This window comes from Pygoscelis adeliae, unplaced genomic scaffold (genome assembly GCF_000699105.1).
Source record: "Pygoscelis adeliae isolate BGI_AS28 unplaced genomic scaffold, ASM69910v1 Scaffold756, whole genome shotgun sequence".
In the NCBI taxonomy this organism is placed as follows: domain Eukaryota; kingdom Metazoa; phylum Chordata; class Aves; order Sphenisciformes; family Spheniscidae; genus Pygoscelis; species Pygoscelis adeliae.
The window spans coordinates 319,866-344,574 of NW_008824990.1; the positions used below are offsets into that span (position 1 = coordinate 319,866).

The following is a 24,709-nucleotide window of genomic DNA, read 5'->3' on the forward strand; positions in this document are numbered from 1 at the left end:
GCGTGCACCAAGTAAGTTAGGTATTCATACTGGCTTCGTTTTCCTACTGGCTCTGCTTTAGGCTAATTTACATTTGTGTTCAGCTCTTTTTTTTTTTTTTCCCCTCTCTTCTGGGAATTTTGCAGGCTGAAATAATGTAAGCTGCTGACTTCCAGGGCTTCCGATGTGATCCTGTCATCGGCAGGCTTGAAGCTCCAGAGCTAGCTGTGTGTAGTGAATTGGCTTTTAAAATTATTTTAGCATGTTGGGAACAGTCTTTTTAGACAGTGGGTAAGACTGCATGTTTAACACATTACACAACAAGTGGTTTATGTGACATAAGCAGTCTCGAAGAAGAGAGGGACGAGGAAGAGCAGACTTTTAAAGTAGCATCTAAGTTCTTCTGTATTTATATTTTTGGTTATGGGTTGGGTTTGGGTTGGTTTTTTTCATTGCTCACAGCCCACACTGTTACTGTTTCCAAAACTCATATAATTTTTTTGGAATACAAATGCAGAGCTTAGTATGCCTCTGGCACATACAGAATATTGCGTAGTCAGGGTGTGGGGATCTGTAAGAGCAACTTCTTGGTTGAAGTGTGCTTAGGTATCAATAACATGTTGACAACAAGAGTTTATTATACTTGATACCTAAGAGATGCTAAAATATCAGATACAATAAACATACGGGAAAAAATAATACTTTTCAATGAATTGTATATTACTGTTGTTTATGTAGTAGTAGAAATTAGGTAGGTGTTGCTTAGGTTATGCCACTATTTGATAATAGTTACTGTAAACTAAAACTGCTGAGTTTTTTCAGTTTGATCCAAAAACAAACTGAGAAAACAAGATCTATCTTCATGTGACATGTGGCAGTGTCAGCATCATCCCTCCTTCTCATTTCTTCTTTGGAGAAAGTGAAACTAGTGTGTTAAATAGCAGAGTTCTTGAACATTGCAGAGACCTCTGCTGAGTTCTTGATCTGTTACCTTTTTTTGATGACTAGTTTTCTCCATGTATTTTTCTTAATTCACATAAAACATACTGGATAATAATTTCTTCTACATAAGACATTTCTTTTCTAGACTAACATATTGGTTACTGTCAGCCTCTTGTATAAAACAGTGCTTTTTTGGTTTTTGGGTTTGTTTTTTTTACAGGAGCGATTAGATACGTGGGGTATGTAGAGCTTGCGGAAAATTCTGTTCCTGGTCTTGGAGTCTCACGGATGAGTCCCTCGGCCAGTACTTCTCACAGCTCTAGTTCTGGAGCTTTGCACCTTAAGCAGACACTCCCAGTTTGAAATCTAGGCAAAATTGTGTTGCACTGAAGGTAGTGGCTCTTGGAATGGGGGTGGAGGAGAAAGCTCCGTCTCCAGAAAGCACAGAAACACTTTTTTCAGTGAGTTGGTCTTCAGTGTATTCATTCTCATCGTTTCTGCTCTTGTTTTCCTGAGGGAGGAAAACCTGCACTCACAAAAGCTTGGGACTTTGGACAAAGTCTCTTCTGCCAAAGGAAGAACCTCATAGGGAGGCAGGGAGGTCGGTGGCCTTGTGAGCAGCTCGGGAGCTCTTTAAGGCTCAGAAACCTTCCTGGTTTTGGAAGACGTCAGCTCTGTGCCTGCCATTATGCCTTGCATAGTAGAAGTGCTTGAACTGACCAGAAAACTAACATTTTTGATCTCCAAGAAGGAAGCCTCTGTGAGGCAGGACAAGGCCTCCTGAAGGTGGAGATTATATTTTTTAATTGAACAATAATGTGCTCATTCCTCCAGAGCATGCAGGGGGCTCTTTTGAAGCAATTTTGAGAGATACTGAGTTAAGAGCCAATGCTGAAGCAAGAAATGCCCCAATCTGGCTCTTTTTAAGTGGGAATAGTAAAACAATGTTTAGTTTTTCTAAAATGATCTAAGAAAAAAAACAAACAACAATACCCTCCCAAAGGTTATGGAGTGTTATGCTTAGATTATATTTTAAAACCAAAATTCTACTAAAATTCCTTGACTTGGTGATTTTTGTTTATACTTCTATCTTATTTTCCATTCATCTTGGTAGCTAATGTCGTTGTGACAATGTGTGTATCAGTTCATATGGATTCATTAATAATACTGTGTTTCTGCATCCTGGGGGTGAAAAATCCAATTTCTAATTCAGAGTGCTGCTCACTAGCTCTTGTGACTGCCAGCGGCCCATTTTGAGTATTGCCTAGTTTGATTATTGTAATAAAAATAACCGAGCTCATAACCTTGGCGATCTTCAGTCTTAAGATGAAGTCTTCTTTTACGTAACATTTCTATCTTTTTAACCCCCTCTTTAAGGAATACTGGTTCTGTTTGTAATTCCCCGTTTCTATTCCAGCTCTGCTGAGAAGGGCTTTGCATGCTGTCCCTCGGTGATACTGCAGACCAAGTGACACAAATCCTAGCTGAGCTCAGCAGCTGTGTGTGGCATGTGGCTGGCACCTAATCGTGTGTTTTCCTGGTGTTTTCTTATCAGCTTGCAGTTTGCTGCTGCAGATAGCTTTGGAACATTCTGGTGTTTAAAACAACAGGCAGAAATGGAAAGAGTTAGCTGTAGTAATTACAGCTAAATACTAACCTTCTGCAGGACGTAGAACTGAAAAGAGGGTTTTTGAGCTACCTACAAGAAAGGAGAGCTCTGCTGCAGTGACCAGCTTGTCCGTCACTGTAATGCTCTGTTGTGCAGAGTGGGAACCTGAGAAGAGTGGTGACAGTACTGGTGCGCTGCTTCTAATATTTGAGTATGACCAAATGAAAATGAAACTTCAGTATGTGCCAACTTGTAGAATTTATTGTGATGGAAACAGGAAGTTTCCAAAAGGAGGTAACTGAAGAGCACATTTTAAGAAGACACAAGAATGGGGACTTTAAAACAAATTATTGATGTCAGAACTCTTTTCATGACGCTTCTTTATGCCCAGTGAGGAGTTTTACATGATGCTCAAAAGTATGTCTTTTCTGAGTATTTCTCCATGCATAGCTGAGGGAAGTTTCAAGTTAGGTAACTCATTATGTGATCAAGTGGAAATACTGAGATCACTCTTCATCAAAATGACAATAAAATTAACATCTGTGGCAGTGAAAGGTAAGGTTGAAAATAAAATGCTTTTACTTGCCTGATGCTCTGAGTTGAAAAACTTTTCCAGTGAAACAAAGCCTCTGTTTGATGCTGGAGATGTATAATCTGGTTACAAAACCAGAGTTCTCTTGCAGTCTTTGCTTTTAACTCCATTTAAAAGAAACAAGGAGTGTTTAGCCTGTGATATTAAAGTGGTGGTCTGTTTGCATACATGCAGAATCTGAAGGCAGCTGATGAACTCTTACTCTGCTTGGCATATACTGGCTTTCTTTCCAGATCCCTTGCAATAATCATGAAAGGACATTAAACAGAAGTTGCCCTTGTATAGTAAAGGTTATAGAGCAGTAGCCATGCTGCATACTTAAGTCTGCATAATTTCTTCTGCCCACAAATTGAACTGTGTGTATGTAAAGGTTCTTCATGTCTAGGTGCTGCGCATGCTCTGTGCCCAACTAGCAAACTCTTTTCCTCTGCTTCCAAACGAAATAAACAACCAAACAAAAAATCCTATGCAAGCATTAGACGTAGTAGGAGATAGTAACAAATGAATGCACAGTGCTTCTTACCATCAGCTGTGGGATAGTTCTGAATTTTTCTGGATATCCCTAACTTCCTACGTATAAGTAAGCATCAACTGAGGTGTTAGAAGTTTAAGACAAGAGTCAAATGGTACAAAAATTATTTACGGTCCATTGTCATTCACTGCCCTCTGTTGTTTTTTGTTCAAGCATAAAGCTGTTTCAGAGTCTTAGTAGTGACTTAATAGTTATTAAAGAAAAACAAACATGCCAGTATTAAGCTTTGGACTTGACATAGGTTGCTGAAATCCAGAAATCTTAAAACAGACATCTAACCTAAAGGTGGGTTGGCAGATCAATTAGTTTCTAGGTGGCGTGAAGCCTTGTTCTACACTGCAGTAAATACAGTACTGACCTTATTCACAGATTGTGCTTGATAATGCTTGATTTAGTGTAACCAAATTAAAATGCAAATAGGTTATCTCAAAAAACACTGCTTAAAACCCTATTACTTTAAATTTGAGTAGTATGGCTAATCAGCTTTAGCTAATACATAAAATTCAGTGATTAAGTGTTGCTAAGTTTCTTTTCTGCACCAAAATGGCAGAAATTTTATTTTAGTAATCAAAATTGAAGAAAACAGTAAGTGTGAGTCTGTGTTATGAAAGTTGTCTGGCTCAATGTGCTGTGATCGTCAATAAATTTAGCAGTACTTGAGGCTGTAAAAACGCTTCATGAGCTAATCAGCTCTTCAATTTCTTGGTTCAAAGCAGTCTCTTTAAAAAATTTGTCCTGTTTTTGTTTCATGAGAAAATGGATTTGTTTATTTCCGATGTGCTCTTTTAGCATCTCTAAATAATGGTTGATCTTGCTCCTGGGTATAGATTAATATTTGTTGCAAATACTTATTCTGTGTGGTGAGAAAACTGCAGAAGAATAAAATTTCAAGGTTAATCGTTTCCCCAGTAGTAACCTGGATCATCTTTTGAATTGAGTTTTGCAGAGAGGCATGGTCCTGTGTTACCAGTGGTCTTTGGGTTTCGTCTCCGATATATTACAGTTGACTTTCTGATCTGGAAAAGGAAGCACCAATATAATCCTACTATTTGTTATTAGTTTTACTGTCGTTTAGGAGGAGAGTGTGTGTGGAGTTTGAAGGTTGTCAGATGGCAAATCCACTTCTGGAGCGCTCCTACGATCGCACTTCAGACAGGAATGTCCTGATGAAGCTCTCCTGATGGTTGAGTTTCGTGCGCAGTCCTCCACCCACTCATCTCCCTGCACACCAGCCCTTCCCCAGGCAGTGTCTGTACCAAGAGTCTCAGCGCAGTTTCATTTTGACGCCTAGCGAACTTACCTGATGACGTTTGTCTGTCCTCTGCAGATGAATGTACTTTAGCTCTACTTCAGTTTATTCTTCATGTTTGCTATGAAGTGCATATTTGATTGAACACAGCAAATCTATTTCTAAGTTTCTTAGCTGTAAGGGGGAATCAGTTTATCTCTAAAATTACTTTCCTTGTTATCTTTGTCAAGTTGTGGAAATTTATAATAATGGTAATAGTTTTTACATATTTTTACATTATAGTCACACCAGCTGAGTTTATGAATGTTAAAAGCACAGGAAGCATCCCTAGAGATAGGGGGTTTTTTTTTGTTGTGTTGGGTTTGGTTGTTTGGTTGGGTTTTTTTTTTTAAGATGGGTATTTAAAACCAGGTATATTGAAGAACTGAACCACAAAAGCATGAGTTCAACAAACTGCCTGTTCAAATGAATCTCCATGCTTACATATTAAATCCTGTTTGCTTTGGCTTGCTTTATGATGAGCAGTGCAAAGTTGGGGGGGCTTTGCTGGGTCAGGGCTGTGTGGCAGTGGCACACAGTGGCCAGTGTGTGGCATCACAGTAACAACATTATCAAAGAATTTTAGATTGAATTAGAATTCAGCTACAGAAAAAGGAATGTCCTCCAAGGATTTTTTCCCACCCCCCCCTCAGTAGCTGGCATGGGCAGTAGGCTTTGTTTATAACACGCAGTGTTTGTGAATTTCAACAATGATAATAGGCTTTAGAAATGAAAGAGGCATGCCGGTAGTCACATGTGGCAAATTCAGTCATTAGAAATTGCGATGTAAATTGTTTAGAAAAGAAATAATGGTGATTACTTCTACAAAGAAACTGATCACAACAGGACAGCGTAGTGGCATATATAGTAGGAATGTTTTATGTAAATACACCAGTGTCTGTATAATATACAGGTACTAACTGGAAACCTATATCCTGCTATTCCATTTAATTAAGTTTTTAATATTAAACCTCCACAAAATTCACTGAGAGCCTGAAATCTTGGAAAAATATCGTTCTCTTGGTTGTGTGGGGTTTTTTTATCTTTCTCTTAAAAAGGTGTTGTTTTTCTTAACAACTTAATAGCAGAACTCTATATAAGAACAGAAATTACAAAATAATAGGATATCTCCAGAATTACTTGGGATGGAAAATGACACAGAAACACTCAAATTTGTAATTTTTAACTCAGCTATTATAGATACTGTAATAATAAAATTTATATAAAGAGGTAGTATCAGTGCTACATTTTTTCCCAGTTTTAAATCACTGCATATCTTAGCTGCTGTGTAGCTTTAAGTATATATGTTTATATATTTTTATATATATATGTTCATACATATACACACACACAGATGTTGGCTCAAATTGCAACTCCACTTGGCTTAATGGAGAATTAGTGGAATTGTGTTTATGCCACAGATCGCAGTGTTGATTCTTCATCGCGAATGTATTTGGAAGGCCGTGCATTGCTTTGCTCGCGGTGTTACGAAGTGCATTGTGAGATGCTGGAATGCCCTCTCAGTGCCATCCTTGGCCTGCCTTCTGCCCACTGACAGCCTTTGTGTGCCTGGGGAGGTGAGGGTTGCGTAGCCATTACCACATGCCATCAAAGCGAGCGAGAGATCTAACCTGTAACAGCTCAAGCGGTATTTTACACTTAAGTGAAATAACCCATTATTTTTCACAGTAGTTCTCTAGAGAGCATTTGCTGCCCACATCTTGCAAACACTGTTAATTAAGTCTTAGTAACAGAACCATTCATGTAAAGAAGCAACCATTTGTAGTCAGGTAGATTAAGTTTTGCCTTGCGTTATAGAGCTGTATTGAAGTTACCCTGTAAGTTAGCAATATTGAAATAATAAAGTTGGCGTTAGCTTTAAGCCTGAGAAGCGGTCCCAAATCATTCATATGTAAGGTGTGTAAGCCCAAAAGAGTACTCAGGTGGCTCTTCAGTTCTCTGTCCTAGACTGAGTACAGCTAGATTGCTCAGAAAATATTCATATAAGCTGGCCCAAAGGCTGCTGGGGCTGGAAGTGCCTGGTTCGTCTAGGTAGCCTCTGCCACAGAGCGACTCTTCTCCCAGGAAGGAAGATCTTTGAGATATGACTCGAGAGATTCTTTGTTACAGAATAAGCCAGTTTCTTCTTCTTTTCCCATTTTCTTGGCTCCCTGACCAGAGGACAAAACATCAGGGGCTGACTTGCTTTCCCTGTCACTACTTTTTCTTCTTTTTTTTTTTTCTCCTAAACGTGTCCTCAGATCTTTCTTTATTCATCTGTACTGCAGTGTGATGGCCAAAACTGTCCTAGCACTTGACCTAGAGAAGCTCAAGCCAGAAAGATGGAAAGTTATTCCTGTATTTTACATTTATATTTATGTTGTCATGGTAACAGATTTTTATCTCGGATTCCTCTTTCCTTGGTTGTTTTTGGCAAGAGTATCTCAGCCTGTGGCATTGTAACCTTATGTACTTTTGTCAGTATTGCTGACTGCCTAGCTTTTGGGTTTTTGTGTTGTTGCGTCTGATCTCCTTCAACCTACCACCAGCCTGTCAAGAGATCCCTTCAGGAACTCCCTGAAATGTGCAGGCGGGAAGCTGGCTGAAACCCAGTGTTACGCACTAACTTCCCCATTTCATTTGAGAAAATGTCACCTCAAGTACTGCGAGATGTTGCAGTGATGGCATGTCCGCCTGTGGGGGTTCGTTCGTTCTTATCCACCAGGCTTATTTCTATGTTTGAGTGTATTAAGTGTTACGTTGTCTTTACGTGCTTTATTCTTGACCAATCTGTTGATTTTTATTTCTTCTCTTGTTACCAGCTAATTGTTTCTGTATTGGTTGCTTGGTAGATGTTTTCAGCATCTCTTCTCTTTTGGAAGGTAGCTCATTGGTGCATTGTTGGCTGGCTGCTCCTTTCTAAGGGTAGGCAATGGCCTCCTGCAGTCTGATGAATCTTCTCCATGAGTTTCCAAAATTTATAGTTTTAGTTGATGATAGCTCTCGCTATATTGCGTATGGGGTAGTTTCAATGATTTCCAGCTTTCCATAACTAAGAGCTGTCATGGATTTCTTCACCTGCCATTTTCTTTTTCCAAACAGGGATTTGCATCCAGTTCCCTGAATAGTTAAAATTATGTTCTCTTGATGTTTGTCACCTTTACTTTCTCTGTTTTCCTCTCCTGTTGCACCCTCCCTTTTACTTCCAGATTGCTGAGGTACACACAGTGAGATTAGATAAGCCATTTTTGGTAGGCTTTTTTGTTTTGTTTTCTGATGGTTTTGCTGTTGTGACTGTCCCACTAATTTGACTAATGCGTTTCTAAGGGTATTCCTTCTCTTATCAAATTAGATCCCCAGTCTCTTCATCAGCCCTTCCCGGAAAGCCATCCTCTACCTCACGGCCAAGAGCATCTGAGGTCTGTTGGTCTGTTGCTGTGCTTGTCTGTCTGTCTGTCTGTGCCTGTCTTGCCTGCCAGGCGGGATGGTGAGAGCACAGGCTGTGACCTCACAGCCGTCATGCTGCCTGTCATCCGGCAGCTCTGCTTGCAGGGTGGGGTAATTAACAGGTAGCAGTCTTCACTTAATCAGAGTTAACCTGTAACCTCTTCTCTGCCTTTTGAGCCCCTTCTGTGGTGGTCGTGGGGGTCTCGTGCTGCCGGTGGATTCGTCTGCAGGGAGCATCTCCGCGTGCTGCCTGCTGGTGAACTCCCTGTGGTCCTGGATGCTTTGCTGTGGAGTTTGCCTCCTCTCCCAACTCTCAGAGGTGTTTTCTGAAGAGCCGTGCAGCAGCCGTCCCTGGGCTGGGACCCCCCGGCTACCCCTCACTCGCAGGGGACCTTCCCCCCAGGTCAGGACTGGGGCCAGCACGGCATCCTCCAAGACCCGTACCTCTGTCCGGGCAGGACCCACGGGGGTGCAGCCGCAGGAGGAACAGTCGTCAGCGCTGATGATGCTCATTTTTCCGTCCACTGTCGGGCTCTGCCCTCTGGGGCGTCCCTAACAACACAACAAAACTTCGCTCTCTCTGCGGGAGCACCTGCCTGGCTTTCTCTGCCGAGCCCCAACCTCCAGGGCAAGTCGAACTCTCCTCGTTCTTGCTTTTCTGTTTGGCAGCGTAACCCTTTTGTCAGGGGGTGTTTGGCCCAGGCCGCGGCGGGGGTTTACCACCCCTGGGTGAGAGCAGGGTGTGCCTGCCTGGGCCGCAGCCACTGCGGCAGCTGTGTGTCAGGCAGTTATTGTGCCCGTTGCTACGCAGTGTTTTAATATTTACCTCCACGCCTGACACGCATCTGTGTGTTGCTTCACCCCTTCTGCAGTCTGACTGCCGGGCTGCAGCAAATGCAGCCAGTTAACAGCTGGGCATGGCTGGCCGCGGCGCATAGCACTCGAAGAGGAAAAGCAGAACAACCCACAGTAAAAAGTAGTCCCCCAGAGTCAGGCTGGTGTTGACTGGTTGCGTGATGGCTACCAAATGAGGGGTTGGACCTCAGCAGCTTCTTGTGTTGTCAATCTGCAAGGCTCAGCATGGTCGCAGACCCCGAGCACTAAACAGCTAGGAAGGACAAAGACCCCTTTCCTTCTTGTAGTGGCTCTTTTCAGGGGGGGGTGGAAAATTGGAGGCCCTGAATAGTGAGGAATTCAGGCAAAAAGTACTGTAAATGAAGGGAGGCACACCATGCCCCTGAGGAGCCAGAAGGTCATGGTGGTACAGCACTGCGGTGGTTTGTAGTAGGGTGCCCTCTGCTCTCCGCCATCCTTCCCGCTTCCCCCCTCCAGCTGCCCCAGGACAGGGTTTTGTTTCCTCAAATCAACCCTGTTTTTGGGGAGGATGGCTTGGCATTCTCCATAGCCACTGATCAGCAGCCATGCATTAAGCTGTTCTTTATCCCCGAACTACTCTTCTTCCTTCTTGAGCATTTAAACTCCTCATCTCTTAGTTGCTGCTAGTTGCTGCCATCCAGCTGGACAGGGTAGAAAGAAGCAGCAGATGGTTTCTTTGGGAGGTTTTCACTAACCTCTGCAGGTTGTAGTGGTGCTGCTGTGCTGGAACTTCGGGGAAGAATTTTTTGGTGTAGTGTAAGAAAAAGGGTTGGTAGGAGTTTTCAGAGCAGAGGAAGGGAGAAGGGCTCAGAAAAATGTGTTTTTATTAAATGGACAAGGACTACAGTGACTAATAGGAAGATGTAGAACAGATACCTACTTGTTAGTCATGCAGAAGGAATTCAGATTAATTTCATGGAAAAGGAAAGGAAGAACTATTAAAGGGCAAATTCAGAAAAATGTGGTGTTGCCTACAGATTACCTGATGGTGGTAGTGGAAATATATAAAAAGGTTGTTTAAAAACTTTTGTTCCCTGTCATGATGTAGGAGGCTCTATACATTCCTGTGTATGTCTCCACCTATACAAAAGTTCCCATCTATTATGTAGTCAATCTATACATACATACATATATGGAAGCAGATATTATTTACTTACATTTCTGTAGTGTGACAATTGCAAATTCCCTCTAGTATATATTTAGAGTAGTCAAACCTCTTACTAAGGTGTGCAAGATACTGGATAGGCTGGCGGGGAGAGCACACTGTCATCATCGTAGTGTACCTTTTAAATACCTTTTAAATTCTGTACAACTTTTGTCTTACTGTTGAGAAATGCTTGTACTATGAAAAGTTCTACAAATGAGAACTTCCCATGTGGAAGTAAGAAGTCACCCCAGGTATGGAATAGTAGGGTGGCTTCTGAGTTCATTCAGACAATGCATGTTTTCATACAGCAAGTGGCATGGTAAACATGGAGAAAAAATCTAGAAAAATCTATAACTTGTGCTGTTCATTTAAATGTAAACTATGAATATGTTGCTGTGATCGAGATGGCAAATACAGCTTTAAGCAGAGGAACATGAAGCAGGAATAGAGAGGTAGTATTACATCTGTATAAAGTATTGATGAGACAATTAGAATATTCATTTCTGGGCTTTGAAGTTTGACACAGTCACAGCAGAATTAAAAGATGTTGTTCTCAGATTAACATTGCTGAAGCTAGGAAGACAGACCCTGTCATTTGCAGCTTTTCCAGAAGAGTTGCATGATATGTAGAAACACTTGTGTGTGTGTGTTACATACAGATTAATTATTCCTTTCTTTCTCAACATATTTGCGTTTGCTGATTTAATATTAAATATTCTGTGTAGCAAACTAGTAAATCCAAAAGTACAATTTTTGTTAAAAAGAAAAAAAGAAATTTTGAAGAATCCTGCACAGTAAGTATATATGCTTCAGTATGAGAGCAGGACTTGAGTTGGTTTTGATACTTGATACGAAATTTGTTTTCAGCACATGTCAGAGAAAATAAAACTGTTGTGAGAAGATCTATAGGCATCACGCTGTCGAAATCCTACATACATGTATTGTAGAAATACAGAAAAGACAGAGATCTAAAATGATAACTCTAATTTTCAGTAATAATTGATTCTTAATTTTTAGCTGGATATCTAATGAATTCAGGTTGCTTATGCTTGCTTAATAGTAGTATGTGTAACAAAGGTGAAATTAATTAATTTGCCTTTTTTTTCACTCAGAAGCAGTCCCCCTCTGCGGATGCATCAAAACCAGAAATCATGAAGCCGTCTGAAACAAAGGTATAAATTCCTGTGAAACTCATGCTTGCAGTTAAGCACAAATATATGAAGCAATGGAATTTCTTTTTTAATACTTTGATACTGAGTAACTTTGCTTATTTCTTCTCTGCAGCTTAGTTTCCTCTTCAAAAAAAATCTAAAAAATGCTGTACAAAGTACTCAGAGGATTTTATGACAGCAATACTAATTTTGATTTTAGCTCACTCACACTTTGTGACGTGTATATAGCTCCCCCCAGTGTAATTACAGGGTTATTTACCTAATGATAATTTTTCACATATTCAAAGAATTCAGGACAAGTTTCAGCTTTTAGTGCACGTACAATTGCGTCTTCTCATTAATCGTGTATCTTTGTCTGTCTGACAGCTTCCTTGCCTTTGCCCTTTACGCTTGTTCTGTCTTGTCTTATGACTAGAACTTCTTTAGTGTTGAAGCTGTGTCATCAATCATGTACTTTACTTGTTAGAAGAGAGTCATAATCCTTACGCCTCTGTTGCCTAACAGAATTTATGTGTATTATTTAAACAAACGATTAAAGATTCCCTCATTCCTTCATTTTCCATAATCGTAATGGTGAAACCAACAAAAATATTGAATACCAAACTAGACCAGCAGGGACTTGTGCAGTGGTAAAAGTTAGGACTGTCTGCACCTTGTGTAAATACGAATAAAGGAACACTTACAGTAGTGAGGTTAGAAGAGGCCTCTGGAGGTCATCTGGTCTAGCCCTCCCATCCAGGCAGAGCCAGCTCTGCAGGTAAATCAGACTGCTCGAGGCCTTCCCAGGCAAGCATTCAAAATACCTGCAACTGCAGATTGCACAGCATCTCGGGGTAGCCAGTTCTGATGTTTGGTCACCTTCATTATGATGATTTTTTTCCTTTTATCAAATGGAAAGTTCCTTTGCTGCAACTTGTATCTGACGCCTCTTGTCATTTTAGCATGCATCTCTAAGAAGAGTCTAGCTCCATCTTGAAGTTAGCCATTACATTCCCCTCAACCTTTTAAAACCCTTTTCCTCCATGCACACATGTAAGACTTAGACTGGTAGTGGTGAGCTGGACGACAGTTAAACCATTTCCATTTGTGTGTGATCATCATTACTCGTAAATGAAGGTATCTGCCAGTCTCCAGTTTCATCGTCCTGTTACGTTTGTGAGCAAACTCATTTGTATCCTGTTCGTTACTGATGCTGTTCTCTGTATGGTTTAACCCTGCCAGCTATCTAAAAATAGTTATGGTCTTTCCCTGCTTGAAATTTGAAATAACTCTAGAAGAATGTGGTAAATTTCTAATCAGATCTTTAAAACTGGTGTTTGCAAGATGAGATGAAAATAGAGTAGCAGAGGCATACCATACTTCAGCGCTGTGAGACTGGTAAACACAAAGCCCTTTTAAACAGTGTCCTGCATTTGCATGTGTAAGACAATTAATGTTTTCTTTTAATGTCTGTTGCATTATTAATGCCTTCCTCCTGCTGGATTAAGCAAGTCATCTGCATTTTGATAGTCAACTTCTTTGAAAAGAAATAAGGTTGCTGAGTCACTTTCATTTCTAGTCCTAAATTTCTTACAAATTAACAACTCTTTCCTAATTGCCTGCTATAACCATGCCTCATATGTCTTTTTCTTAGAGTCTCTCTAGTGTAACTACTCTTAAACGTGCTCAGGACCCCTCTTTAGCTTTCAGTTCTGTGTATGTGAATCCTTTGTCTCAAATTAACCCTCGGTATTATGCCCCTCTGAGAAAGCTGTGAGTTACTGCAACAGAGGAAGGAATGTGGAACTTCTTGTTTTGTAGACGAAGCCCCGGGGATTAGGTGGAAAGGTTGGCAGGACCAGGGTGGAGAGCAGGCACCCTGTGGCTTTTGCTGGGGGAATGGAGGAAGCAGGGTGCTGCCACTGCCACCGACAAAACCACATCCCATTCAGCCTTCTTCCTTTTGCACACATTTGTGCAACGGCACTGTGAACTGGGGAACTAGTTAAAAAATATTATTTTTCTTTTCCAGGCTATTTTTCGGTTTCCTGAGTCAGTTTAAAAGGCGGCCTCTCAGATACTGGCACAGCGCAGGTGGAAGCAGGCAGTGGAGGGGGAGGTGGAACATCTTTTTCTCCGTAGGAGTTCAGTGAACACTGTAAACTGATGCTATGGCTTCAGGCTCTGACTGCTCAGGAGTGACTCTGTTTAAAGGATGGCTGAATAGTTGCCTTTGAATATATAGTCTCATACTAAAATTGTTGGGTTGACTTGCCTGGTAATATTTTTTTTTATTTGATTTGAACTTTGTTGTTGCTAAAAGTGTATCTAAATAGATATGTCTGTGGGTGTGCGAGCATGCATGTGTTCATGATCGTGTGTTTTCAATGTGGCCTTAGCATCTTTGTGTGTGTGTAAGTCTTGAATCAAAGCATTGCCCATATGAGTCCATCTATTCTTCAGGATTGTCATAGATAAATTTATAGTATGAGCAATTCTGCACATTTCAAAAGATATACAAGAATAATGAATAATGCATACCCTACACAAAAAATACATTAAGTATTTAGTAAAATAATATTTACAATATTAGAAAAAAGTCATGCAGTTGCTAATAACTGGTTTGGCAGGCTGAGAATTTGAATTTATGTTCTGTACAGCTGTTGTCGGGTGTTGACAGAAATGCAAGTAAATATCTTTTATTGTCCTGCAAAAAAGTGTGTTTACTTTTCTTCTGAAAAGCACATAAGGAAAACCTGAATTTGTGCTCTAGCAAGCAGGGTACTTAAAGACCTGAGCAGGCAGCAGTCCCACTGCAGGAAAAGTAAAAATCTATGTTTCCTGAACCTCATGCTTGCACTTCTGTTACATTTCTTTGCAGCCTTGCTGCTGAAAGACATCTCACATCTGATTGACTCTTTGCTTTAGATGTTACGTAAAGACGTCCGATCTTTTTTAGCTTAAAAACTATGAAAATTTAGGATTACCTTTTCAATATAGGATTATTTAGTGTACAGGTATACAAATGGATGTGTGTGTCTTTGCATTAACCGTATGGTAGTCATGTAATGAGGATGTACAAGTGGGAGCATATAAAGTGTGACTGAACCTGAGAAGTACTGTGTTTTAATCAGGTTAGGCGTCAAGAGAAAATCCAAAGGGGAGAATCTGAGAGGTTAAGTGTTTTTTGGGGGAGGGGGTTTGGGGAGGGATTTTAAAAATTATTTTATTTAAATTTTTGCCCCACCTGAGTTTGGGAAATTTTTGTCCTCCCTCTCTATCAGTATTTTACTTGTTGTGACTTACTTGCATGTGGTCATGTGTCCTTTACTGTGGTCTACAGCTTCGAGACCTTTGCCAAGCTTATTCCCAGTGTTGTCCCACAAGCGGGGTCCGGTACCCGGTGTGCAATAAGCCAATCTCACACACAGAGCCGAGATATTTGTTTAGCTGACGTTTGCGCAAAGATGGGTGCTAGGTGGTAATTCCACAAAGCTAGCACAACGCACAAAAGAACTACAGCGTATTTATATTGTTACATGATTAGTAAAAGCCCGCCTAAGTTCATGCTCGTTGGTTAGTTGTGTTCAGATTAGCCTCGCATGTAAATTAGCACGCATGCTCCTTGCAGGTGGGGGGGGCAAGTCTTTCCAGTCTTGAATTGAGTCGGTGGTGGCGATCTCCCCCTGCCGCCTTTACCTTTCCCCTAGTTACGGCAGTTTTTTGCTGACTTCTTGTTTTTTTGGCAATCATCTAGCCTCTGACGCCTTCTAGGGCAGGACGTTCCCTTTCTATCAGTCTTCTAGTTCTTCTTCAAGGGCATAGTTGTTGTAAGGCATGCATTGTTTATACAGGGTAATCAGGCTAGAAAATGAGGACTGCAGTCTAGGATAGGTATTAGCCCAAATATATGGCTGCACCTGGGCCTGTACGTTTTTATGCACGTTCAGGATTTCCCATCCAAGTGTTTGTGGTTCAGTGTGTGGGTGTGAATACTTCCATAACAAATGGTAAAGAAATTTAGCAAATTTCTCTATGTGGTCAGCTAGAAAACAGAAGCTGGATATATCTAAACGGTAATTAATGTTTGGCAGCTGAAATGAAAACATTACAAAGCAATGAAAAAATTTAAATTACCGCCTAATAGATTTTTTCTTTTTTTTTGGTTGTTCACTGACACTTGTTAGGCTACTGGGGAAAAATCCCTATTATTTGTCTCTTAGTAACTTTAAATATGCTCAGTGTATTAGTAGGATAGAGGGGATAAGGAGGGCTTCTGTCTGTGGCCCCTTATTTCCTAGGTAGAGTTCGAAACCTCTCTGCTGCAGGTGGACAGAGTGCAACGAGACACGATCTTGGTGTCCCCCACCGGCCCCAGAGGACGCATAGGGCTGCCAGCCCCAACCAGGGAAAGGGCCCAGGCTTCAGGGTCTGCATCTCCTGCTGTGTGCTCTGTGCACCCAGTGCTGTTCCTAGCAGATCAAATCACACTGCCTTGGCTGGGTCCACGTACTCCCCTGGCCGTTCAGCAGCCAGAGCTTCCAAGACTCATACAGTAGGCAACAGCCTTCTCTTTGGCATCTCTAGATGACTTTCCTGTAGTCACATTGGCTCTTCTTGTGTTAATCGTAGCACAGCTGAAGTAGTAAGAGCAAGAAAAAATAGTAAGAAAAATATGGTGAGGAGGCTGGCATTTTCAGTTTTCTTCCTTCTTAACAGATATAACTATACTTTAATTTTTCAGTGTTTGTTCTTATGTGTTTCTACTAGTAGTAATTTATTGCTTACTGTACTTTGACTTGAGATGAATCACAGGAATCAATTTTGTGGCATGGCTGCAGAAAATTTTCAGGTGTAAATCCAAACTGTTCATTATATTTGTTTAATATCTTCTTTCCCTTTCTTTTCGATCCTTCATATGAGGAGTGTGTGTGTGTTTACGTACATTTGAGAGCTCTGAGATCACTGGAGTGGAGGTCTGTGCCAGGAGCTTGTAAACTGCAAGATCAAAGCACTGTATCTTAGTTATATGGCATGTGTGCTCATGAGTGTGAACCTGCCTGATATTCTTCTTTATATAATCTGACCCCTTAGAAATAACCAAGCATATTAATCTCTGTCTGAATATATGTTGCTTATATTTCAGTCCACACCAACAACCAAAACAGAATCTGGAAAAAACACACGGTCAGCCAAGGTAAATACTTACCTTTCACCTTTGGCGAGCAGTTTTACTTAGGTCTTTGACTAACTTTGAAAAAAGAGGCTAAACTCTTTGCTACTGCTGTGCCACATGAAACTGCTGTGTGATTAGTAACATAACTGTGTGCAAAAGAGCTAGGATCTGACAGGTGTGGAAATGCAGTGTTTGGGGGGAACAGTCAGGATGCTTTATTGCTTCACAACAGCTTAAAAAGTGTTCTGTTAACCATCTTTAAATCTGTCTTGTGCTTATTTAAATTAGTGTAGATCATGTTCCATAGCATTGAATGGTGGTAAGGGTAAATGATCTCAATTTTTTATTTTATGGCAGCCAACAGACTCTCAAAATAAACAGCCACCTGAAGAGAGGCAAAAGGAACCCAGTGGTGTAAGTTGTGTAATTTTTCTCTCTCTCTCTTTTTTTTTTTTTTAAATGAGGACTTCTTACGGTATTTTCCCCCTTCTTTCCCCCTTCTTTCCCCCTTCTTTCCCCCTTCTTTCCCCCTTCTTTCCCCCTTCTTTCCCCCTTCTTTCCCCCTTCTTTCCCCCTTCTTTCCCCCTTCTTTCCCCCTTCTTTCCCCCTTCTTTCCCCCTTCTTTCCCCCTTCTTTCCCCCTTCTTTCCCCCTTCTTTCCCCCTTCTTTCCCCCTTCTTTCCCCCTTCTTTCCCCCTTCTTTCCCCCTTCTTTCCCCCTTCTTTCCCCCTTCTTTCCCCCTTCTTTCCCCCTTCTTTCCCCCTTTCCCCCTTCTTTCCCCCTTCTTCCCCCCCCCAAAATACTCAAAAACCAAACCAAACAAAGCCAGCCCATAAGTATTTCTGTATCTAATGATAATAGTTTATCTCTACACAGGCAAAAAGCCAAACCTCGCCTTCTGTGACCACAACTTCTAAACCAAACAATACAGGAAAAGTGACTACAACTCAAGCTGACCAGCCTCCAAAAGCAACCTCTGTAGAAACAGCAAAGGTATAGTAGAAGTAGCTATCCAATTTTTATCATTAATGTTATTGTAGGGGTTAGAAATCCACGTCAAGATGGATTCTTATGCTGAATATTGTAAAGTGAGGCTGGGCCCCCAAAAACCACAATGTAGAAAACTCAAAAGCTGTCTTGTGTTTAAAGGTGTGTATGACAAATCTCCCTGTGCTGCTGTAAAATCTGGGACTTAGAAACTTCACGCATTACCCACTAATTAACTTAAACAACATCCTGAATATAGCACTTCTAGCTAACCCCTGACACCATTAATGGGTAAGCATCAGCTGTGGTTAGAGCTGCCCAGCCAGATGGTATTGGTAGTTTGTGCTGGTTGTTTGGTGATCCTGATGTGTATCCACCTTCTGTTGTCCTCTTTGTACATCTGTTTTCATTGTCCAACACGCTCTGGCTGTTAGCAAATCAAGCGGCATTAAGATTATCACAATTGTAGGCCTGTTCCTGTGTGTTACATGAATCCTCTGTCATTCATGCAAGCTTTTTGCAAGTTCCTTGCAGCTACATGGGTGTACTTGGTTCTTTGTCAGTCTCTTCCCTTGCCCCTTCACTGTTGAAGGTGAACAGAAGGGACCATCTGGTCAGTCAAGCAAATGCTTTGTTTATATGAGCATCGCCATCATGGTGCTCCTTCACCTGTGGATTTTCAGCCATATTTGTAGTAGCAGTCTTGGCTCCAAATGCAGCAGGTTATCCGTTTGCATTAGGGCAGCCCGTACACCCTGCAAGACTCTGGAAAAAAAACTAGGAAGAGAAAGGTCGGGGAAAAAGTTGGGGAGGGGCCATTTCAGACAGGCAAGTGGAGAAAAAGCTGGAGCAAAGTGTGTAGTAGAGTCAGGATCTGGATCTTTCGGTCTTCTGGTCTGCTTGTGTCTGGGTGACGAGGCCAGAGTAACATGAAGGACTCCTGCAGCTCTACTACAACCCGCTTTTTTTGCAGTAAATGAGAATGTCAGTAATGCAGAAGTCTGCATTTTCTATTGGTGTTGCTCCTGCACCTAACTCCCGGAGTCGGTTTTCACCCTACCTATTTGAGCAGTATTTGCTGCTGGTGTTAATGGTGTATTGACAACTATTGGGTGTAAATGAAAGCTTTCAAAAGAGACTTGGAAGTGGCCTCATAGTCTTTCTGCACTGCAGATCTCTTTTACTTTGCCAGTAAAAGGAGTACTTAAAATTGCATGCTTTCTTTCTCGCAGCGAAATCACACTGGAAACAGAGTAGGTCTCTGTAGTATTGCAGGTAGATGGTAGCTCCTTCTGCCCAAGCATCTGGACACTGTGCAGGTGTATTAGCCAGTTGCTGAGTCCAAAAAAATATGTGCAGCCTCAGAGTTCGATGTTTTAGGCTGGGCTCAGTGTTATGCAAACTGCAGCTACTCAACTTCCAGACCAGCCAGCCAGTAGGTGGAACCAGCTTACCTTTTTTTATTCAAAGTGTAGATGAAGAGGGACAATAGATATGCATGCCTGAGTAGAACATCTCTGTTTTACTTTGGTTTGTCTCTAGAATTTTTAACATAGGGCCATATAATAAAGCTGCCTCTTAATTTTTCTCTTATTTCTCCAGCCTAAGTCTGAGATGACGTCCATAGTGGCTGGTGCAGCTGGTGCAGGCGCAGCCGGTGCAAGTGTGGTTACTGCAGCTGATAAGTCAAGTACTGAGGTTGGTAAACACAGTCCCAGGCAAATGCTTCCCTTGTAAAAATGTCTCAGAGAGTGTTTCTTTCTCTGAAATGCTTCAGTTTCAGAAAAAATAGTTAACTGCTGAAGTATTGCTATGTAGTAGTTATGTATGGTGGTGAAGGACTATCTGAAAGAATAGCTAATAAACTAGTGGCATGTCATTTGTGTTTTGTCAAATAGGACTTCTTTGGAATGTTTTTTACTACAACTAGGATAAAATTAATTACTCTCTATCTTCAGTTATGTTTGTATATATATGCATGTATATCAGCAGGTAGATAAATACGAACGATCTTGTTACTGACATTGGGGAATGAGTTTAAGAACAGTTCTCTCTGAAAAATTTGGCAAGAGCAGGACCTACTGATAGAAAGCTTTTGGTTTGGTTTCCAGGAGTTTTCTACAGATTCAGCAGGTGATTCAGATCTTTTTTGTTCTTTGTATAGCATGATAACTTCTATAATGGTCTGCTTATTTTTTAGCCTGGTATGGATGAGTCGGCACTAGATAGCCTAATAGATACCCTAGGTGGACCTGAAGATGATGTGCCTACTAGTCCTGTTTACACTGGTCCGGAAATCACGGTATTTTACATTTTTTATTTTTATTTTTTAGAAGATTCATCTCTAAAATGTGTCTGTAGTTGCTCAGTAATACATTGTCACTTTGTATTTGTCACTTTGATCTGCTAAGAGGTAAAACAGAGTTTGCACAGTTGCATTTTAGTGTTGTTTTCAGTAATACAGAAATGATATGGTTATCTATGTATTGCAGTAGAAAACAGTGAAGTGTCAAAAAAGACAGTTTGTTGCTTTTTGAACTGACTTCCAAGCATGGTCTCCAGTGGATTTACAAAAGGCAGTGATGGAGGTACGACAGAGCGTAAACAGCTCAGGAGATTTCATTTCTACTTGAGAAAGAGCAAAACATTGAGAATTTGGAGAAGAATGCATACTTTATCTGAGTTAGAATGGGAGAGTAACATAAGAAGGATTAAGATTACAAGCTCAATGGCTCAATGCAGTACTCGCCCATGATAAAAATTTTGGAATTTATAAATATTTAAAATTCAGTCTACGTACAGCAATACATTAGTCTAGGTACAGCAATACATTCTGTGGTGTGAGACACTGAAATGGCTTATGTTAATGCAGAAGGAATCTGGCAATGGAGATTCAGGGTTTTGCTAGATGACATGCACTGTTGAAGCTAGTCGAGATGCATGTGCATGACACTAGGTTCTGAAAGACACTATATAGTCACGGTCCAGGATTGGCCCTCTGACCTAGCCAACCCTCATATTTTCCTTCCAGAAGTATCACTGTAGATAGCTCTATGTAAGAAATTTTTTTCAATAAACAAGAGTACAAAAACATTAATGTGTGCATTCTTTTCATAGGAAGATATATCTTCAAGATACTTGGAAGAAATGGGTAAACGGGAAGGTAGTCTCCCTCCAGAGTATGTTAAATTGTTGAAGGTTAGTGAGGTAAAAAAAAAAAAATCTTGATGCGTGTTTTCTTTTATATTGTATGTTTTTTACTTTGCATTTACTACAAAATTAATTCTCGTTTTAGAGCAAAGGGGATGGCAAAGATGGAGTCCCACCAAAAGTAGATGAACGAGATGAAGTAAGACTTTTTTTTTTTTATGTTGGAAGGTGAAAATAACCCAATTGTCATTGTATTCCTAGGAAAATTTAAATGTTGCCTGTCTTCCAAAAATCCCAGGAAGTGGGAGAGGGCTGTGGGGTGTCAGATAACATAGATACGGATAAAACTAAATAGAATTTGGCACAGACGTTTTTAATAAAGAAGTAGGAATTTTTAGGACACTGACTGAAACTGAAACAAGTCAAGTAACTACTCATAGAGCTACTGGGCATAATAATAACAAAGGGAAGGAATAGTAGCTGTGCATGCAGGAGCCTCTTCGTAATGTCTTTAGCAAAGATTACTTGAATTTCTATACTTAGCAAGAGAATTCTGTAAGCCAGCTTAATTTTACTGTTTATAAGTTTAACATATAAAAATAAAAGCTTGTCTAAAAAATGAATCAACCAGTGAGGGGAAATATCTTTGTTTTTTCTGTGACAGCAACATGTACGTATGAGGTCATTTTGTAAGCATGGAGCACACTCAGATTTTAAACCGAGTTTGACAGCATTGATATTTGAACTTTAATAATCATAACCTAGTTTGCAATTTCTTACTCAGAAACCAATGACAGATGATGAGCTTGCAGAGGCCCTGTCATCTGACTTTACCTGTAGTACTGCTTCCACTGAAGAAAAAAAGAATCTGACAGAGGTATTGATATTTTTCTTGCCATTGCATGCCTTTATTGCAATGAAATATTGCCATTATTGTCTTCATATTTTGCTTTAAAATTATCTTGACAATTTTTCCCTTCTTTTTATTTTTGCAAATTTGCCTGTAATTTCCTATCTTTCATTTTGCCCTTACGTAAAAGAAACCAAGCAAGGACGGAGAAATCATGCAAGCACAAACAGCAAGTTCAGTCAAGGCCTCAGTTCCCCCTAAGGAGAAGAAAACAAAATCAAAAGAGGTATACATAGTCATTCTTGGACTAGTTAACTTCTAATTAAAATTTGCAAGCACATGTCATATTTTGTGTGTGCCTGATACTGTAAAGATGCTCATCATCCTCATTTTCAGTTGTAAATACCGTTTATCACAGAAAGTATAGGAATAATAGGAATTGCCATTGCTCAGACTCTTAACTGTACCTTAAAGATCCAGCATTAATGGGTCAGATGATTTTTCCTTCTGGATTCTTCTGCAGGATAACTGTAGTTCTTCTGACTAGAGGCAATAGAGTAGAAAAATGTATGTGTTTTCTTAGCTATGTGAGGCGTAAAACTTGGATATGATGTAATTTTCTCATGTTTTACAAACCTTTCTTTTTTCCCTCTAGAGAGCATGTGTGACCTTACGCTTTCTGGGTTTGCCATTTCAAAGCATATGGCAGTTGTGTTACGTGATACTGTGGGTTTTTTTTACTTTTTGTTTTCCCCTCTCCTTAAGAGGAGATATGGCTTATTAGGCTGTGCTAATCTTATCACATAATGGGCCATATCCTGCAATGTGATGTTAAGGAGATCAGGTAGAGCCAAACAGAAATGACCAGTCTGGTGCTGGCTGTTTACTTCATGTACAGCATAAAAGATATGTAAAACCTATGTCAATTTAAAGAAATAATGAAATTATTTGCATATTTTCTTAAATACAGGAAATGAAAGATGATGCAATGGAAGCTCTTCTAGATACTCTTGGTGGACCTGAACCTGAACCTGAAGAAGATCTCAGCCCTGTTGTAGAGGTGTCAGAGGTATAATCTTACTCCTTTTTACAGCAGCTTTCAGACTCTCCCATGGAATCCCGAGTCCTCGTTGTTAGATACTGCACAAATGTGTAAAATAATAACAAAGCTACTTTCATATCAAAAGCCTAAAGAATGTCTGAGTGTTATGCAATTTAAGAAAATTAAGAAATTAAGAAATCCTGAGTGGATACAGGTAGAATAGAATATAGTAAGATGGTCTGGAAAATGATAAGCATTTCATTTGGCTATACAAGCATACATACATACACCTTTCCCTGTGTTAGGTATAGTTGCTCTGTTTTTTTCCCCAAGCACTGGGTACAATTTATAGCAAGCTTTTGTTTTGCATGTATTTGCTGTTTGATTTTTAATTAATTTTTGGGGGTTTTAGTGCATGTACTCCTTTTTCTATCAGACACCATTATCTTTCTAATTTGGGTCTTGCCTTTTGCCGTGTCTTCTAAGACTTTTGTTTTCTTCAACAGTTAGATTTTAACAGTAGCCTTGCGTTTGCATGTTAACTTTGGTATTTTAGTTTAGTTAGGCAAATGCTGCCTATAACCCTGCTAATCTCAGTTATTTTCCCCTGTCTTCACTTCCAGCTCAGAGCAAACAAATGACAGGGAAATAGCAGAAAACCATTTGTTGCCGAGAGAAGATGTTGGAGCTCAATTTTGACAAAAAAGAGCATGTTGTATTGCAGATTCAGTCAGTCTGGGCCTTCAGATAACTTAGTGGATGCATTGCTTCACAAAGGACGTCCAGAGAATTAAAAGTTGTGTTTCAGTAGGAGTGATAGAAAAAGATACAGAATTACAGCTTGTATAATCAGAGTGATGAAATCCAAGGAAACCTGAGGATTTTGTACACCCAAAAAATTCTAAAAGTACCTGCCACAAAGTTACGGCTCTGAATAGTGTCTGAAGTTTTTTAGAATTTAAAACAATATAGCCATATTCACATATGGCATTGATTCTTAAGCCATGACGATTTTACCACAGAAATTTGGTAGGAATAAATTGAGGAATTTTAATATCTTGATATATGGAATAATTTTATCTGATGCTAGTACTTCTTCAAACAGTAGGCTGAAGAATCTTGATGGTGAAGTTGAGTGTCCTTTGAGTTTTTATTTTAATTTCTCTAAGTGATTTTTTTTTGTTCTTTTAAGGCAAAAGCTAAAGAGAAAAAAGAAAAAAAGGCTGGAGAACGTGATGATACAATACCTCCAGAATACAGGTTAACACCAGAGTTGGTAAGTTTTTCATGTCTCCATTGCTTTGTAAGTAGGGCACTGCATCTGACACTTTCTTTTGTCACAGAGCAGGAGAGAACGTGCGGAAAACAAGCAAAACTAGTATTTAATCAATGGCTTTCTCCTGTTGGTGATTTCTCTATCTCTAGTTTCCTTCCCTTCCTTTCTGGGCATGACTGGGTTTTTCAGGCATTATGAGCAAAGATCTGAACTTCCCAGGTCACACATTCCTTGTCCAAGAGTAGTGTTACCTGTTTCTAGTACTAAACCTCAGTGTTATGAAATCCATCCCTTTACAGAAGTGCTCTTGGGTATCACTTTGTAATGTAACCTTAAAACACTATTGTAAAATGGTATGAAAATTACACTCATTTTTTCATATTGTCACTTCAAGTGGTGGAGATTTGTTCAAGTTTAAGCAAAACAGCAATAGAGCTGAGATGTGTTTTCCATAAAGTTCAGAATTGAAAGTTTTTGCGATGGTTATTAGTATAACTGATGTTAACAAAGTTGCTATATAAACTGGCCTTGCTGGAGCTGAAGGTTAACATTCTGTTTTGAAAGGAGCAGTTTTACCCCTCGTTTTAGAGATTTCAAGACTGCCTGACTACAGCCGTGGGATTTAACCCCCTATTTGTTCAAGTGCAACAGTTTGTTTTTTGAAAT

At 40.2% G+C, this 24,709-nt stretch overlaps 1 protein-coding gene across 4 annotated transcripts in view; it reads left to right on the plus strand.

The window, feature by feature from the left end:
- CAST (calpastatin) overlaps positions 1 to 24,709 on the plus strand; it is a 60,114-nt gene that overhangs the window by 16,539 nt on the left and 18,866 nt on the right. For 2 of the 4 annotated variants that reach the window (XM_009326133.1, XM_009326135.1), the window contains exons 3-14: positions 11,525 to 11,584; positions 16,710 to 16,760; positions 17,097 to 17,153; positions 17,615 to 17,731; positions 19,328 to 19,423; positions 19,926 to 20,027; positions 20,843 to 20,923; positions 21,021 to 21,074; positions 21,660 to 21,752; positions 21,916 to 22,011; positions 22,696 to 22,794; positions 23,960 to 24,043. In XM_009326133.1, coding sequence (XP_009324408.1) covers positions 11,564 to 11,584; positions 16,710 to 16,760; positions 17,097 to 17,153; positions 17,615 to 17,731; positions 19,328 to 19,423; positions 19,926 to 20,027; positions 20,843 to 20,923; positions 21,021 to 21,074; positions 21,660 to 21,752; positions 21,916 to 22,011; positions 22,696 to 22,794; positions 23,960 to 24,043 — 951 coding nt within the window. In that variant the 5' untranslated portion in view covers positions 11,525 to 11,563. Of the gene's footprint in view, positions 1 to 6; positions 12 to 11,524; positions 11,585 to 16,709; positions 16,761 to 17,096; positions 17,154 to 17,614; positions 17,732 to 19,327; positions 19,424 to 19,925; positions 20,028 to 20,842; positions 20,924 to 21,020; positions 21,075 to 21,659; positions 21,753 to 21,915; positions 22,012 to 22,695; positions 22,795 to 23,959; positions 24,044 to 24,709 lie in introns of those variants that run through there. The other 2 variants (XM_009326132.1, XM_009326134.1) reach the window with 2 other exon arrangements.